Raw genomic sequence first — 17754 nt, forward strand, 5'->3', positions numbered from 1 at the left:
CTGTCTTTTCTTGCAGCACTGCAGAGCTAGCAAGCAAGGTGTGGGTTTGTGCCAACCTTTGTTTTGCTTATCATGGCAGTAGCAATCTGGCATGTCAAGGTCTCACTCTGGACTCCAACTCTTATCACTAGCCACAATGACCCATGGTTGGGAATCCAGCTCCAGTCAGCTGGAAAAAATAGCAAATAACCTATGATTAAATTAGCTCTCTTCTGTTCATTGCATAACGATAAATGGAAGTCAAAGCCATGAGGACACAACAAAATCAAAAGCAAAATCCATGAGGACACAACAATCAAAAACAACAAAAGCTGCTTGTGATTGGTCTCTAGCTTTTAATTACTACATCTTGCATCATACTTACTCAAAAAGGAAAAAAATGTATGCATGCTTTTTCTTTAAAAAAAGAGAGCAGAATTGGGAGTGTAACATCTTCCTTGATTAGTAAATGGTATATTCAGGTTATTGTGCTTTCCTGTCTGTGCATTGTTTCAACTAGGAAACGGGAGTGGGGAAAACAGTGAACAGCTTTAGAAGGCATGATGATGTGGGTAATCTAGCAAAATCCCTGATAAGTCATTGGAAAAAACTTGTCCCTCAAGACAATGCAAGGTAGGTGAAATCCAAAATGTGGAATTACTCTAAACTGTTTTTTATATATATCTTATTTCAGATCAAGTATGATCTTAAATGGCACGATCTATGTTTAGGTGTGCCTGAAAATCGGAACTCTGTAAAACATGGTGCATGAGAAGAACAAAATGTATGCAAGGCACTTTCCCTGCTCCTTCCTTCCCACTATAGCCCTTTGAGCTATCTTGAAAAGCTGTACTTGCAGCTTATGGAAGGTGTCTCCACCTAATTTCCAGTAATTACACCCTTACCTTAGTGCAGGGCTGCACAACTCAAATACCCTAGTGGGCTGGAACCACCCACAACTTGGTGTGCAGGGGCCGGGGTCAATTTTTAGCACATTATTACAAAATTAAAAATATTTTTAGTTACTTGTGGTTCTATTCCCTCTGTCAATGGATCCATAGTTTTACCCAAAGAGAGTGGCCAGAAAATAGGTCCTGTCCCTGCTCAGTCGGGCCCCTGGAGTGCATGCCAGCTCCAAACAAATGCCAAGTCCTCTCCTCTCCCTAAATAGCACGATCTTCCTTCAGCTCACAAAGATATCGCTCCAACTATTATTATTGTGATATGTAACTGATTGCTACATAATGATGTGAGATTTGGACAACGTGCTGCTGACCTCTCTATTGTCCTAGATATCTCTCATTTTAGAGGGGGCCACCATTGACTCAATTTTACAAAGGTGTAAAAAAGAAAAAAGAGCAGGCTGCTATCTAGAGAGAGAGAGACACACAATAAAAATATTAGCAAATATTTGTTTACTCTTTCACTGCTCTGGTTCTCTTGATGCCTTTGTAACTTTGATGTTTGCTTATTTTTTATTTAAAATATTTCTATAGTGCCCAAAACTTGTATTTCTGAGCAGTTTACAATTAAAATCATTTAAAATATTAAAAACATTTTAAACCCAATATTAAAATTATTTAAACCTATAAATCTAATTAAAAGCCTGGGTGAATAAATGTGTCTTCAATGCCTTTTAAAAAGTTGCCAGAAATGGGGAGGCTCTTATTTCAACAGGGAGCACATTGCAAAGTCCAGGGGCTGCAACAGAGAAGGCCCGTTCCCGAGTAGGCGCCATATGTGTTAGTGGCAACTGCAAGTGAATCTCTTCAGATGATCTTAGCAGGCGGTGGGACACATGGCAAAGAAGACATTCTCTTAAATACCCAGGGCCTAAGCTGTTTAGGGCTTTATAGTTAATGACCAGCACCTTGTATTTTGCCCGGAAACGTACTGGTAGCCAGTGCAATTCCTTCAAGACAGGAGTAATATGGTCTCTCCTAGATGACCCATAGACCAACCTGGATGCTGTGTTCTGAACCAACTGCAGTTTATGGACTACATACAAAGGCAGCCCCACACAGAGCACATTGCTGTAATCCAGCCAAGAGCTTACCAGCAGATGTACCACTGTTTTGAGGTCACTCATCCCAAGAAACGGATGCAGCTGGCGTATCAGCTGAAGCTGATAAAAAGCACATCTGGCCACCGCCTCAACCTGGGACACCAGGGAGAGGTTCAAATCCAGAAGCACCCCGAGACAGTGTACCTGTTCCTTCTGGGGGAGCATAACCCCATCCAGAACCGGAAGATCAAAACTGTCTCCTGAGTTCCAGCCCTGCACAATAAGTACCTCTTATCTGGATTCATTCTCAGTTTGTTATCCCTCATCCAGCCCATTACTGCCTCCAGGCAGGCATTTGGTGGGGCTATGCCTTCCCCTGATGATGTTGACATTGAGAAATAGATTTGGGTGTCATCAGCATATTGATAACACCCTGCACCAAATCCCCTGATGATCTCTCGCAGTGGTTTCATATAGATGTTGAACAACATTGGAGATAATACGGAGCCCTGAGGGACACCATACGAAAGTCCAGATTTTTAAGAACAGTTTCCAAGGGACACCATCTGGAATCCACCCATGAGGCAGGAGTGGAACCACCTCAAAGCAGTGGCTCCCACCCCCAATCCCCTCAGACATTCCAGAAGGATACTATGGTCAATAGTATCGAAAGCCTCCAAGAGATCCAAAAGGACCAACAGAGTAAAGCTCACTCTGTCAATTCCTAATTGGAGATTATCCATCAGGCCGACCAAGGCAGTCTCCACCCCATAGCTTGTCTGAAAGCCAATTTGAAATGGTCTAGATTAGGGATTCTCAATGCTGGGTCCCCAGATGTTATTGGACTTCAACTCCCATAATCCCCAGCTCCCGATTGTGGTCCCGACACAACATTGAGAATCTCTGGTCTAGATGATCAGTTTCCTCCAAGACCGCCTGAAGCTGGGAGGCCACCACCTTCACCTTGCTGAACCATGGAAGGTTGGAGACAGGCCTGTAATTATTAAACTCTGAGGGAATCAAAGCAGGCTTCTTCAGAAGCGGTCTAATGATTGCCTCCTTAAGACAAGGAGGCATCCTGCCTTTCCTCAGAGAGGCATTTATAATCTCTACCAGGGCCTCTACAACAGCCTCTCTGCCAGATGGTATAAGCCATGTCAGACAAGGATCAAGAGGGCAGGTGGTAGGCCGCATTATTCCAAGCAACTTGTCCACCTCCTTAGGAGACACAACCTGAAACTGATCCAGGGTCATCACATAAGAAGAGCTGCTGGACACCTCGGCATTAGACTCTCTAACAATTGTGGAGTTTGAATCCAAGTCGAATCAAATATGAGAGGTTTTGTCCACAAAGAATGCATTAAAAACATCACAGTGAGTAACTATTGGTTCTAAGTACTGATTCAAGGGGGAAGGGGCGCACATTAGCCCCTTCACGACCCTCAACAACTCTGCTGGATGTGAACTTGCGGACGCAATATGGGAGGAAAAGAATCACTTCTTTGCCGCATGTATCACTTGAGCATAGATCTTCAAATGCTCTCTATGTAATATTATGTCAGATTCGAGTTGAGTTTTCCTCCACTTGTGCTCTCATCATCTACCTCACCGCTTCAGCCCTTCTGTGTATCAAGGGGCCAGTTTCAAAGCAGGTCGGAGAGGACGCTTAGGAGCAATAGTGTCCACTGCCCTGGGGAACTGATTATTCCAATTCTCCACCAGAGTGTCGACAGGGTCACCAGCAGAGCCAACACTAAATCCCTCCAAGGCTTCTTGGAATCCTATTGGATTCAGTAACCTACTCGGATGGACCATCCTAATGGGCCCCCTGCCCCTGTGGAGGTGCAACGTGGTTGTGGGTCCAACCTTAACCAGACTGTGGTCCGTCCATGACAATGGGGAAATGACCGGAGTCCCCACCCACGGAACACCACCCTGTTCAGATTGAAAGACTAGATCAAGTGTGTGACCAGCAATATGCGTCAGTCCCTAGACCACCTGGCATAGGCCCATAGTCTTCATGGCCACTATGAACTCCCAAGCCGCCCCAGAGAAATTGGTCCAAAAGTGAACATTGAAGTCTCCCAGTACAACAAGTCTGGGAGACTCCAACGCCAAGCCCAAAACCAAGTCCATTAGCTCAGTTAGGGACTCTGGGCAGCGGGGTGATCGGTTTACCAACAGAAGTCCCAGTCAATCCCTGGTCCCCAAACTTAGATAGACACATTCAATATGGTCAGACACTTTGCCAGGGATCCTGGCAAGGGAGAGATTGTTCTTGTAGACCACAGCCATTCCACCTCCCCGCCCACTTCCTCTCCCCTGCTCCTCAAGAGTACCCTGGAGGAAGAAGGTGGGACCAGACTGGGCCACCAGCCTCCCCCAACCAAGTATCTGTAATACATACCAGATCAGTCCCTTCATCCAGAATCAAATTGTGGATGATTTCAGGTTTATTCTGGACCAACTTGACATTACAAAGAAGCAAGATGAGGCTCTATAGGTGGTTAGCATTGCTTTCCAAGGTCAAAGAGCTGGCAGGACAGCCAGAAGGGGAGACAGCAATTAAGTTTCTGATTTTGCTTCCCCTGAAACAGCCTGCTGACCTGTCAATGTTATTTTTTCCACCACCACAGGAATAGCTTCCCCATAATCAGTGGATACACCCCATATCCCCATTTCCAGACAGATCCAGACACATTAAAATTCAACTCACCCAAGATTTCAAAGAGAAGCTCAATTCTAATACCCACCCTCCTTTATACACCCACGTGGGATCTTGAGCCAAACAGCCAGGCCCTCACCCTCATTATCCCCCAAAGTGGCTCCCCCAAAGGGATGACCCCCTTTGGTGTCGCCCCTTTGGTGGGCCCGCCACCACAGGCAGTGTTCCTATAAAGCCCAAAGCTGAGCAGGTGACCCGAGGAACTGCTGAGTCACTCAGGAGCTGGTGCCAATCCTACGCGTGCACACGCACACACACACACACACACACACACACTACTACACATTACACAGAGGCAGCAGGCAGCAGCCCCACAGGGGAAGTAGGAGCAGGCAGGTTTCAGCAGAAAGAGCCCACAGCACCCACCTGTTCTCTCACCCCAGGCAGCACTGGATGGGACTCTCCCTCTCCTCTGCTGCTGCTGCTTGCTGCTGCTGCTGCTTCATAATAATAATAATAATAATAATATGCCTTATGTTGTAGTATGTTCTTACCCCTTTCAGGAGCAACAGGGAAAGGTTGTCCTAAAACTCTGAATGTCTCAGCTTAATAATAATAGACTGGGGAAGTGTTTGCACAAAACCTGTTTAATGGCATGTCTTCTAATAATTGTTCATTCCTTAGAATGCATTAATTAGATGCTTTCATTTCTGCAGATGTAAAAAATGTATAAAGGAAGTTGCTTACATTTACTATTAAATTAGTCATACATTTCCTTTATTTTAGTGCACCCTCTAAAAGAAAACATCATATTAAAAATACAAAAGAAATTTCAAATAGAAATATACGAACATCGAGCTCAAAGGAGAACAACAACTCTGAAAAGTCCCAGGTCTCGGAATCAGTTTTCAAAAGCATATCTTTTCCATCTGATAAGCAAAAGAAAGCACCTGGCTTAAAAGAGAAGCAAAGAGACAAAGATTTTGGCTCCTTTAGCAAGTGCAAAAGTAGAGATCAAAGCAAAAATATGTGTAAGAATTCCTCTGGAAGCCAAGAAATGGACAGTATCAAACACATCTGCAAAGAAACTAATGAGAGAGACAAATCTTTAGAAAAGCACAGCTCCTCTCTAGGCATCAACAAAAGTTCAAAAAAAGACCATTCCTCTACAGCTAGCCGAAAAGATTCATCATTCTTAAAAGCAGAGGAATCTGGTGTGAATCCATCAGCTAAGCAAACAGACACTGAGCCAAAAACAACATTGAAATTGAATTCTAGGTCCAAAAGCCCAGTCAAGTCTCCCAGCGGTGATGATTTTGAGCCTCCTACAATGTCTTTTGAATCGTACCTTAATTATGACCAGGTTTTATGTAGAAGAAAGAGGAAGGCTTGTCCTGCAAATGGGCCAGTGACAAACAAAAAAGTTTACTCAGCATCTCAGAGAAGTGTGATGTCTGCTGCTGATGAGAAAGAAGGGAAAAAATTAAAAGTGAAAGATTGTTCAGAAACTCCCAGTAAAAAGGTAAATACTGTTCAATCCTGGAAGCTGTCCATTCAAATGATTTTTATTCACTTTATCTAATTGCCGCAATTTCTATTCAAACTCTGTAGAATGTAACTGACAGCCAGTAGTAATCATTGCTAGTCTTCTGACTTGTACTAAATATCCTCTTTTAGAGACTGAAGAAACTGATCAAATATCTGTAACTAGATGTGTCTGTGAGCTGAATTAAATGCTATCCTAACTTGTTGGACTTCTCCTGTGCATGGTAGGGAGCCATAGCATGTCTTTCCTCCTGACCCATCCAGTATATTTTTCCTGTAATCATACATTACAGAATTCTAGGCAATACTGTGTATGCATGTTTTACTAAGCGTAGATTTTACACAGCCCTAGATTGCTGCACACTGCAGAGACAATATTCAGATTTTAACAATGATATTCTTTCACAAGATCAGAAACACATATATACATGTATCTTCAATTGAATCCTTCAATGAACTTTTATTCATTCATTAATCCACCAGTTTTCCTTGAGCAGGCATGATATATAGACATACCTGGATAAAACCCCATGTGTGTAGGTCACCAGCTTAGATGACTTTTTAAAGGGGGGGGGATTAGATCAATTTATAAGAGGTATATTACCCATAATAGCTAGGTGGAATCTATATGTACATAGGCAGTATATTTCTGGGTAGCATGAAAAAGCATTGTCTTGTGTACAATGCATGCCATTGCTGATCATAGTGGGAAACAGAAACTTTTATCTTCTGATTCAGAACACCAGTTACTGCATTCTAAAACTTCCTGGCAATACAGCAGATCTTTAGCCCAAGCAGCGCTGCACAAGTTGTCCTGCTACAGATGTTGGACTACAACTCCCATAATCCCTGACTATTGGCTACTGTGGCTGGGGGTTTGGTAGTCCAACAGCAGTTAGAGGATTGGAAGTTGTGCAGCCCAGAACTACAGGGTAGAAAGAAAATGTATTCAGCATGTCAGTTTATAAAACGTACTCCGACAATGACATTGTATCACTTTACACTTCTGTATTGCTTAACACAAACTTTCTAAAAGTATGGGTATGGTATCCAATTTATGTAACTGTATATAGGCCAAGACATCACTCCAAGATCTACTGAATACTCCACTTCCTAAAGTTTTGCCAGAGATATCAATATCTTCTCCTCCATATGCTTCAGAATTCAAAGGTAATGGAATAGAGTTACAGGGTATGAAAATGGGAGATATGAGATTAGTCTGCTAAAAGACTACTTGCGACCATGCCTTGCTGCAATGGCCCCTGATATGGTGACTGAGAGGAGTGCCTAAGAAAGGAACTGCTTTTAGTGATCATACTGGGTCATGTACTAATTCAGACCACCTCTGGGCCAATATGATTTACTGATAACTGTGATCAGTGGAGTGACCTGGAGTATCCTTTGGATAGAATATTGCTCCTAGTGAAAGGAGAAATAGTAAAGTTAAAGAGTTCTGCTTCCATAACTTGATGAAAATTAAAGAGTTGGAAGCTTCCATAACTTCTCTGCAGCTACTTTGGGATAATTAGATACTTTTCAAGAAGACTTAAAGTTTTAAGAGTCCTTGTTCATAGTGAGGGGATGAGAATCTCTGGCCTTCCAATTCCATCTGTCTTTAAAATCCTTTCAGAAGTTAATACAGTAGCAGGCACTCATACTTTAACTGGCAATCTGTTTGTTTTTATAGTTCTGATAACCATAGCATCTGAAAGCAAAAGGTCTTTAATGCTATTTTGAAAGAACTTGCTGATTTAGAAGTGTTGACTCACGCAGCTGTTGCTGTGACCTATTATGCTAATTAATATTATCTAATTAATATTGTTATCTATCACATACATCCTTTGATCAAGAAAGCTCTGCAGCTGAGAGTGCACTATGACCCCATCCTCTAGCACAGGGAATCATTTTGCATCTTAATGCAAAATCCACATTGGTATACAACAGATTGGGTTCTTGAAAATTTATCCAGATCAGGGTAGATATAGGAGCTTACTATTTCAAATGGTAAGCCTGCAAGAGCTCACATTATGAGCAACATTGTGGGGAGTGTATTACTGATTCCCTGCATCCACCTCGGGAGTGGATCACTATGCACCTGAGATGGTGCTGATTATCCCCCTATGTTCTAAGATATTTTCCAAGAAACATGAACTGCTAAAGACACACCTTGCAAAATAAGTAACCTCTCCATTTTTATAGGAGTGATTTTTCATCTCTGTGAAAAAGACTAAGCAATGGCCTATATTTGATATATTATTGAACAAAAATTGTCACAAAGCTAGTATCTATGTGCTGTATCTGAAATGAAGCTAAACTTGAAGTGTTGGGCAGTGTGTGGAAGATCAGCCTTCTTTTTATCTCTTTGAAGCTTGTTCAGCATTTAGAAGGGAGAGTTTTAAAACTGTAAATTTATTTATTTATTTATTTATTTATGTAGCTCCACCAGCTGTGCAAGTGCCTGAGCAAAGAAGTGAAACTACTCCGTTCACAGGGCGGAGGTTGAACTCCAAAATGCAGGTGTACTCCGGTTCTAAAACAGTCTATCTTTCAAAAATGCTAACACTGTATGAGCAGTGCATCCGGGTTCTTCAAAATAATATTGACTGTAAGTATTGGGACTGCTTATATTTGGGATTTAGCTGGCTAAGTTGCATTTTGGTTCTAGGTTTTTTATATATTTGAAAGATCAGAGGAAAGCCTATGTATTTGTGGGGTTTACACTATCCATGCTGTTGTTAATGTTTGAGAAGTAAAAAAACAACAACCAAACATATTGGTGCTGCTGATTATATCTTCTGTATGTGTGAATAAGTGCAGTCTATATCCAGCTGAAAATAATGGCAAAATGAGAAGTAAAAAACTATTAATGGCAAAATGAGAAGTTAAAAAAACCATATTGGTGCTTTTGATTATATCTGCCAGATATACCCCGAAGTACCCAAGCTATCAGGGAGCACTTCACACGTGATTCAGGTTTTTATTGTGCTTCAGAGTATAGCCTGATTTATATCCAGGGTTAAAAAAATCCACCTTTCGTGGCAGTTTTTCAGAGTAACTTCAAACTCGCAGTAAAACCTGCTGCATGTAAAACAGGCAGGAGAGAGGGCACGCCTTCATCTCTTGCCTGTGGGCTTCCCAGAGGCATCTGGTGGGCTACTGTGGGAAACAGGATGCTGGACTAGATGGGCTTGGGCCTGATCCAGCAGGGCTGTTCGTAATGCCATAGCCATGATGGTGGTCTTACTTTGTAGCACTGCATGAAGTTGGAGGAGTGCCCTTTGAAATTCTTGAGCCTGTTTTGACCCGTTGTACACCGGAACAATTGTTTCGAATAGAGGATTGCAACCCGGTAAACTGTTTTTTCTTTTTTCATGTTGCATTGTACTTTTAAAGTTAATATTTATTGTGTGTGTGAGTAAAATCTAAGACTTCAAGAATGGTTAAAATGTGTGTATTTAGCTCAGGCAAGCTGTCAGTGCTTAATAGTTCCTGTAATCCTCACGTCAGGAGGCAATAAGAGCAGCATTCTCTTTGAAGGAGAATAAAAATGCAGGAGTTTGGCTCTGCAATAATGCAGGTAGGCTCTACTCTTCCTCTTTAGTGCCTCTATTTACCACAGAGAGTATGACTACTTGAGGGGTAAAAAAATCTAGAGCTGGGAAGTCATCTGAGTGAATAGGATTTTCCTTGCAGGAACAGTGGGGGGAAGAAATACAGTATTATGCACACTTGCTTTTGACATGTGTATGAATACTCCAAAAGCAAGGCATGCCTTCTTGAATAAACCTTATGGAAACAACCTGAGTTGCTGGCTTGTGTTCATGTGATTCACCCTAAGGCTTCATTTCCCTCCCCCCTTGCTTCTCCCACATTCTCTAGCTGGCCACTGTGTGAGGCAGGATGCTAGACTGGATGAGCCTTTGGATCGATCCAGTAGGGCTTTTCTTATGTTCTTATGAGGCTTAAAAAATAATTATTATATATACCGGTTTCCACCAAAAGTTTCCAAAGCGGTTTACACAGAGAAATGATAAATAAATAAGATGGCTCACAATCTAAAAAGAAGCATAAGATAGACACCAGCAACAGTCACTGGAGGTCCTGTGCTGGAGGTGGGTAGGGCCAGTTACTCTCCCCCTGCTACATAAAGAGAATAACCATGTTAAAAAGGTGCTTCTTTGGCCAGTTAGCAGGGGTTTCACCACCAGTTAGCAGGAACTTCACCCAGTTTCACCATATGAAAAAACCCGAGCCCTTCACAGTTTCTGTATACAGCATGAATTATTATGTGATCCTCTTCACCACCACCACCACCACACACAACAGATTTGGGAGATATCCTGGCCTAGTCTGTGCAAATGGTGCATTTCTCATTATGGAAGTAGCACTACTGATGCACAGTTCTTTCCTGCCACTGCTGGAGAGTGTGCTGGTACAGGTGCATGCCTGATTAGCATTCACTCAGGCTAGATGTGAGGGTTCAGGCTGGATGTGAAGATAGTGGCTGATTGATACTAATCTGTCAGGATAATAAGGTTAGTGATGCACTGGTAGAAGAACATCTTCCATTGCACAAGGGGAGAAGAGATGATTTTTGGCAATTCCCTCTTTAGCTGCCTGTGTCTGTCTATTTGATTTCCGCTCCCGACACTACAGAAAATGTTGTTCTGCTTGGATGCCAGCCATGGCTGCAAAAGGCTACTGTACATGAACGCAAGCAGTCCCATATTATTTTTGTCAATACCCTAAAATGATTGAGTTTTTATGGAACTGCACTAGACTTCTATCTAATTTTATTTTGTTATCAGAGAAGACTTTTAAGAAAAAAGTCAAGCTACATTCTGCTTCAGCAAAACTTTAAGAGACTTACTTAGAACTCTGATCCAAAGAGTAAGAAAACACAAGTGATTGAGATATCTTGTACTGACAGTGTCTAAGTTCAAAAGGGATATTGATCAGTTTTCTAGCTCTTGACCTGTTTGAAACCAAAGTGGCAAGGAGAGGAGGATATTTTTATTAGGCACTAAAGATACCTTGTTCTTGTCAGCTGCCGTTTGTCAGAGTGAAGAGTTGCACCTATTGAAATTCCCTGTTCAAGATGCAAAGGGGGACAGTGCATGCATGTAGTCACTATAAACTAGAATATATTAATACACTTTACTTAAAACAGACCTTTGTAGAAGAGTCAGGCCACCTGTGGAAGAAACACTGTCAAAGAGACTTCAGAAATGAACAGCTCTTGGAATATGAATCATGGCGTGAAATGTATTTGAGGCTCTTCAGTCAAAGAGAAGAAAAACTGAAGTCCCTCACAAAAAGCATTCTTTCAGCTCAGTCTGAAAAACCCAAAGGTAAAGACCTATGAATGTAAGCAATCACTGATTTGGATGATAATTAATAAACTGAAGACATTAGGTTGGTTCAGATGCAACACTAAACCAAGGTTTGCTCTAACTGTAGTTCAGATTCAGAACCATGACTTGTGTTGTAGATGCACAGGCAAACCATGGCTGGTGCAATTCCCCACTACAGTCTTGCCCAAGCATCCCTGGTTACAGGATGCTGTGCCAAATAGTGGCCCCCAAGGCAGGGCAAAGTGCTTCATCATGGTTTACCAGTTTGGCGCAATGACCAGATTTGCAGGTGACTCTAAACTATTTAGAGTAGTGAAATCCACAACAGATTTTGAGGAACTCTAAAAGGATCTATCGAAACTGGATGAGTGGGCAACGAAATGACAAATGCAGTTCAATGTAAATTGATTCACATTGGGGCAACCCCCCCCCCGCACATATACACTGGTGGGGATTGAGCTGTCAGTGACTGACCAGAAGGAGGGATCTTGGAGTCATGGTGGACAACTAGTTGAAAGTGTTGACTCAATGTGCAACAGTTGTGAAAAAGGCTAGTCCCATTCTAGGGATCATTAGGAAGGGGACTGAAAATAAAAATGCTAATATTATAATGCCCTATCACAAATCAATGTGCAGCCACATTTGGAATACTGTGTACAATTCTGGTCCTCTTAAAGAGGACACTATAGAACTGGAAAAGGTGCAGAAGTGGGCAACCAAGATGATCGAGGTGGGGCATTTTAGTTTAGGAAAAAGATGACCAAGGAGATAAATGATAGAGGTGTGTAAAATTATGCATGGTGGGGAGAGAGAGAAATGTTTCTCCCTTTCTCAGAACACTAGAACCATCAGTCGTTCCATGTAACTGATTGCCAAGGAATTGACAACAGACAAAAGGAATGTCTGTTCACATGGCACATGGCATCCTCTGCCATGGTATGTGGTGACAGCTGCTGCCATCTTGGCTGGCTTTAAAAGGGACTTGGATAAATCCATGGAGGACAGGTCTATCAATGGCTACTAGTCTTGATGGCTATAAGCTACCCCCAGCCTCAGAGGCAAGATGCCTCTAAATACCAGTTGCAACAGCAGGAGAGAGGGCATGCCTTCACTTCTTTCCTGTGGGTTTCCCAGAGGCATCTAGTGTATCACTGTATGAAACAGGATGCTGGACTAGATAGGCCTTGGGTCTGATCCAGCAGGCCTGCTCTTAGGTCAAACTACAATTTTTTCAAACGGTTGTTGAGAAATCTGCTTCAAACCATGGTTCCAATGATTAGTTGCCACTTGCAAACAATGGTTTATTGGATTATGATGGCTCAGATATCTCAACAAACCATGGTTTGGCATGACATCAGAATCTCTCACTCTTTTTACTTTCAGCTTAAAATGTTCACCAGTTCTGAAAATAAGAACTCAGTGGTAGTAGCTGTACCCGCCTTATAAAACTATGGGAATGTCAGGTGTTCTTTCCATGGTGCTGAACTTTTTTCTCTCGCTCTCTGTTAGGCCGCCAAGTTAAAATGGCTTTTATACATGGCATGGCAAAGCCTCCCAGAAACATTCGCCGTCAGCAGGAAATCTATGGAACCGCGGGGCCTGTTGTTCAGCTTCAATCTGAGTAAGTGCTACTTGTGTGTTTCCAATTAGAGCAGAACTAGGCATAACAGTGGCAGACCTTGTCTTCAATCTCTAGCTGCTTCCAAGGAGCTGGGAGGGGCAACCTTCAAGTAGAGAACTGGCATGTGGGTTTGGGTGGGGGTGAAGAACCTTCCTTTCACCCACTGCAGGACCAGCTTCAGGTTGTCAGGGGCCCTCAAATATATGAATGCTTGGGGCCTGTACAAGGGGATTACCTGGGTGCTGGCTCAGACTGCAGCTCTGCCTTGGCTGTAGGATCATCCTTCCTTCTCCATGGGTAGGAGAGCTCATTCTCCCTTTTTCTGGCCAGGCAAATAGGTATGCAGGTGTGCATTCCCCTCCCCTGCAAAAGGGATGCTACACTTCACTACTGCCGCTGTTGCCACTATATCAATTCCCACCATTTGGTGATGGGTGGGAGGGGGGGCTGCTACCACCTAAGAATTTGGCAGTGTGGATATTTCTCCTTTTTCCTCATCATCCAATTAGAGTGTCCCCTTGAGACCCTGGAACCATGTAGGGGCCTCTGGGGATGTTTCCAGTGACAGATGGCAGGTGCCTGGCAAAGGCATTGCTGGTGCAAGTCTGTTGGATTACTCTTGCCACTGCTACCAACAGCTGCTGGGAGTTAATACTGGCAGTTTGTGGTCAGCTGGATAAGGCCGATTGAATGTGGGCCATTGGCCTGTGCCCAACTTGGCCAGCCTCTGCTTCGCCCGCCCCCGGCTGTAATCCTAATATTGACCCATATGCCTCATTGCTATTCTTCTCCTAGTGTTTTTATTTATGATTTTTAAGGGGTAGTAGATCAGTGGCTAGGAGACCAATGGTTAAGTAGTGTGTGGGAAAGGGGTTCAGCCTCTGACATTTCACTGCTTTGAAACAACTGCATACTTCATCTGTTGGTGTATCAACACCACAAACTTATATCGGTTCTATAACAGTTCAAAGGCCACAACGTACCCTGAAAAATCCTAGAGATTGTACTTTGTGGCTGCAAAGAACAAGAGCTGCTAAGTTAAATGAGGAAGAGCTCATGATCCCAGAGCTTTAGGTTTCCCCAGCATACAGTGGGCAAGAAAACAAGAAACCTAATCTTGTTAAGGGTGATAATCCCACATTTTAGCAGTAGTGGTAAGCATCCTCCCTCTGGTTGCCTGGACATTCTGCTTTCTAGTACCAGATATCACATCTTGGTAATGATCCCTTGTGGTTATCAACATTCTCATTACTGTACTTGAGCAGATGCTTGGTTGGGATCATCACTTGTCCAAGATAATGTCCAATTTGTTCCCTAAAAGAAAGCCAATATCTGGTTGAAATACATTCTGAAGCAACACCAAAGACATTGTAATACGTTTTTGTTGCCCAATGCAAAAGGGTCCTTTCCTTGGGTCCTTGTCAGTTTCTCTCCCCCCCCCCACCAATGTTGTGATTATTTTTATAATCTTGTTCAAATATATAATGAATTTTAACAAAATATACAAAGCCAGCTTATGGTATAAGATTCCCTGATACTACCGCCACCTATACCCAATGATATCAATGCATCTAAAGAAAGTACTACAGCAAATACAGACGTGGCTAGAAAGCCCCTTTTTGCCCAAATTACATATGAAGCTGCCCATACCTATTAAAGATAAGACGGAAATAGTTTACCAAGTATATATCTTATGAAGTTTGCTAGTGGCGGTGGTGTTCTCTAAGTAGCAATAACAAATATGACAGATCCTTGTCACTTAAACATTTACATGGTGGTGGAACTGAACACATACAAAACATCCTTCCTGGTGACTTCTGCTATATTATTGCGATTGATGGGTGTGTTCAATATTCTTTATGGTTTGCCACCTCATGCTCATGACATTTTTTCTGTTCATAAATTGTAATTGTAATTGTAATTTTATTTACAGTCATTTGACCAAACAGAGAGTAAAAACTAGTAAACATTTATATATATATATATATATATATATATATATATATATATATATATATATATATATACACACACACACACACATACACACACACACACACACACACACACACACACACACATATATATATATATATACACACACACACACAGTTTAGAATTAGGATGATGTCCCATTATACCTCTTAAAAGCAATATAACTAAACTTAGCTACAGAAATAGAGATTGAGGCATCTTTATCTGAGAGCAGATGTTTTACAAGATTATTCTGTTCATAAACATCCAAGTCTGTGGTGTCATTCTTAAAAGGTCATTGTGTTTGCAATAAATGGTCTGTCACTTCTTTTGGCTAGAACAAAGAATGAAGAAAACAGGGAGAGAAGTAATGCTTCTTCAGGCCTGAGCTCCAACAAAACCAGCAATGTCGCATCTACCAGCTCTTCTGTTTACTCCAATGGACCAAATCAGGATGTGAAAAAGCTGACCAAAAGTAAGTAAAGGAACTTGAGTCTGTGGCCTCCTCTGCATTTGCCACATATGCCATCTGGCGGTGGTCTGTGTTGCAAGCAGTGTTCCCTCAAAGATGTGCACACCCACACATGTTTTTTTAATGTCCACTCAGTTAATTTAGATCCCACTCAGGCTGAATCAAGAAGGCCCCACTCTGAATGTATGTGCACATGCACTGTCTTGATACTGCTGCCCAAAACAAAACTTATTTTGTGCACAGATGAAACCAATTAGAGAGGACACTGGTTGCAAGTACTTTGTTTTTCACTTTGCACAGTTCTTATTTGTACATTTTGATATGCATTCAGACTGCCCATCTACTCAAGCCACAGCAAGGATTTGCGACAACTTATCTCTCACCTACCTCTCATTTGGTCATCTACAGTAATGTCTTGACTCTTGTTGGTATCAAGTATAGACAAACGTAGCAATCAGTGTTCCCTCTAAGAGAAATTCCTAGATGTTGTTGACTACAACTCCCATAATCCCAAGCAAAAGCCATTGCAGCTGGGGATTCTGATAGTTGTAGTCAACATCTGGGAATCTCTCTTAGAAGGAACACTGGTAGCAATGCTTCCCCTCTTCTTTCCCCCCTACACATTCAGTAGAAGTGCACCTGAGTGTGGAAGGAGCCAAGATCCAAATCAACGTGGTTCCCTCCAGAATGGCCTTTGTTCCCTCTTATTTTCACAGGCTGACATTCTCCACAGTGCTATGACAACAGAAGGAGCCTTGTTGCATAGCAAGGAGGCTGAAGCCTAGCTGTGCTACTTCCTCCTTCAGACCAGTAGCAATGGAGCAGGAAACATGACATTTGCTGTTCTGCCCTACCATCTAAGGGTCTATTCACTTGCAGGAAATAGGGCCCTGAGGGTCACATGGTCCTTGTGGACATATTCCTGCAAGTGAATAGACCTTAGGAGGGAGCAGCAAAAATCATGCCCCCTCTCCTCTGCTAAGGAAGAGGTGCAACTAGGCATTAGTCTCTTTGCAACAACACAGGGGTTCTTCCCTTGCCCCAGGTAAGGAGGCAAAGTGTTAACACACAGTTGACTTTATTTTCCATAGTAAACAAAGCCATGTTTTTCATATATATGACCCCCCCCCCCGGTTGTAAAAATGACTGATTCACTTAAGGAGTCATTAAAGATCAATTTCTGTTTGGAGTGAGGTTTTGTTTTGTTTTTTCATTCTTTGCTTTTCAAATGTCAGTAATAACTTTGTCCATAATACTATATCAAATGCTTTGTTCTTGTTAAACAAAATTCACTTTACTTGTCTGAAAACCCTGCCTTTAAAAAAGAAATACTAGATTTGTCTAGCAAGATATATCCTTGGTGAATTCATCTGCCATTGCATTCTATTCCACCTCCAGCCTTTTGAAAAAGAGGTTCTTTCCATTTAGTATTTATATCTAAGTTTGATATTACTTGGTTCGCTTACATTCCCTTTGTAGAATAATAGTTTTATTCTAACAATCAATACAATTCTTAAATAAACTGTGTGCCTTGCTGTTTTGTTGCAGGAATTGCACCAATGATGAGAAAATCACTAAGAGCCTTCAAAAACAGAGTTGGGCCACGGTAAAATTTTCATTCAAGATTGAAATGTATCGTGCAGTATTCCAGTTCTGTGGTATGTCTTTCATATTATAATACAATTTAATGTCCAATTTAATCCTATAATATGTCACCATTAAATATCAAACTTTTGAAATGGGTTTTGGTTTATAGTGATATGGTTCTACGGGACTTTGCTTAATGGTAACAATTCATATCCTTTTTTTGCTACTTCAGAATTGTAAAATATGTACAGTCTGAGCTTCATGAAATTTACTTTGTATTACATATGGAAGGCATTTAGTGTAATGTGAGGAATAAAATGCAGAACTTCAAGTTTTGTGTGGCAAACATTAATTTTTGGACTCGGTGGTAGTAGTAGTAGTAGTACTTTATTACAGCCAATGGCCTCTCAATACAACAAAACCACACACAAAACTACACGTCACTTCAGAAACATCAAAAGAAACTGTAATAGAAACAGTACAGTAAGAGTATCATACATGAAGAATTTTGTCTAGATAAAAGCTGTTCACCCTCCTACTATACTATGCCCG

The 17754-nt window shown here is 41.8% G+C and overlaps 1 protein-coding gene across 1 annotated transcript in view; it reads left to right on the top strand.

Annotated features, from left to right (window-relative positions):
• Positions 1 to 17533, top strand: part of LOC128340765 (elongin-A-like) — a 32275-nt gene extending 14742 nt beyond the window's left edge. Inside the window, exons 3-11 of the mRNA XM_053286388.1 lie at positions 500 to 612; positions 5436 to 6171; positions 7268 to 7364; positions 8632 to 8799; positions 9446 to 9543; positions 11365 to 11545; positions 13058 to 13169; positions 15482 to 15618; positions 17164 to 17533. Of these exons, the coding sequence (XP_053142363.1) occupies positions 500 to 612; positions 5436 to 6171; positions 7268 to 7364; positions 8632 to 8799; positions 9446 to 9543; positions 11365 to 11545; positions 13058 to 13169; positions 15482 to 15618; positions 17164 to 17225 (1704 nt within the window). The 3' untranslated portion in view covers positions 17226 to 17533. The remainder of the gene's footprint in view (positions 1 to 499; positions 613 to 5435; positions 6172 to 7267; positions 7365 to 8631; positions 8800 to 9445; positions 9544 to 11364; positions 11546 to 13057; positions 13170 to 15481; positions 15619 to 17163) is intronic.
• The last annotated feature ends 221 nt before the right edge of the window (positions 17534 to 17754 follow it).

This window comes from Hemicordylus capensis, chromosome 1, assembly GCF_027244095.1.
Source record: "Hemicordylus capensis ecotype Gifberg chromosome 1, rHemCap1.1.pri, whole genome shotgun sequence".
In the NCBI taxonomy this organism is placed as follows: Eukaryota; Metazoa; Chordata; class Lepidosauria; order Squamata; family Cordylidae; genus Hemicordylus; species Hemicordylus capensis.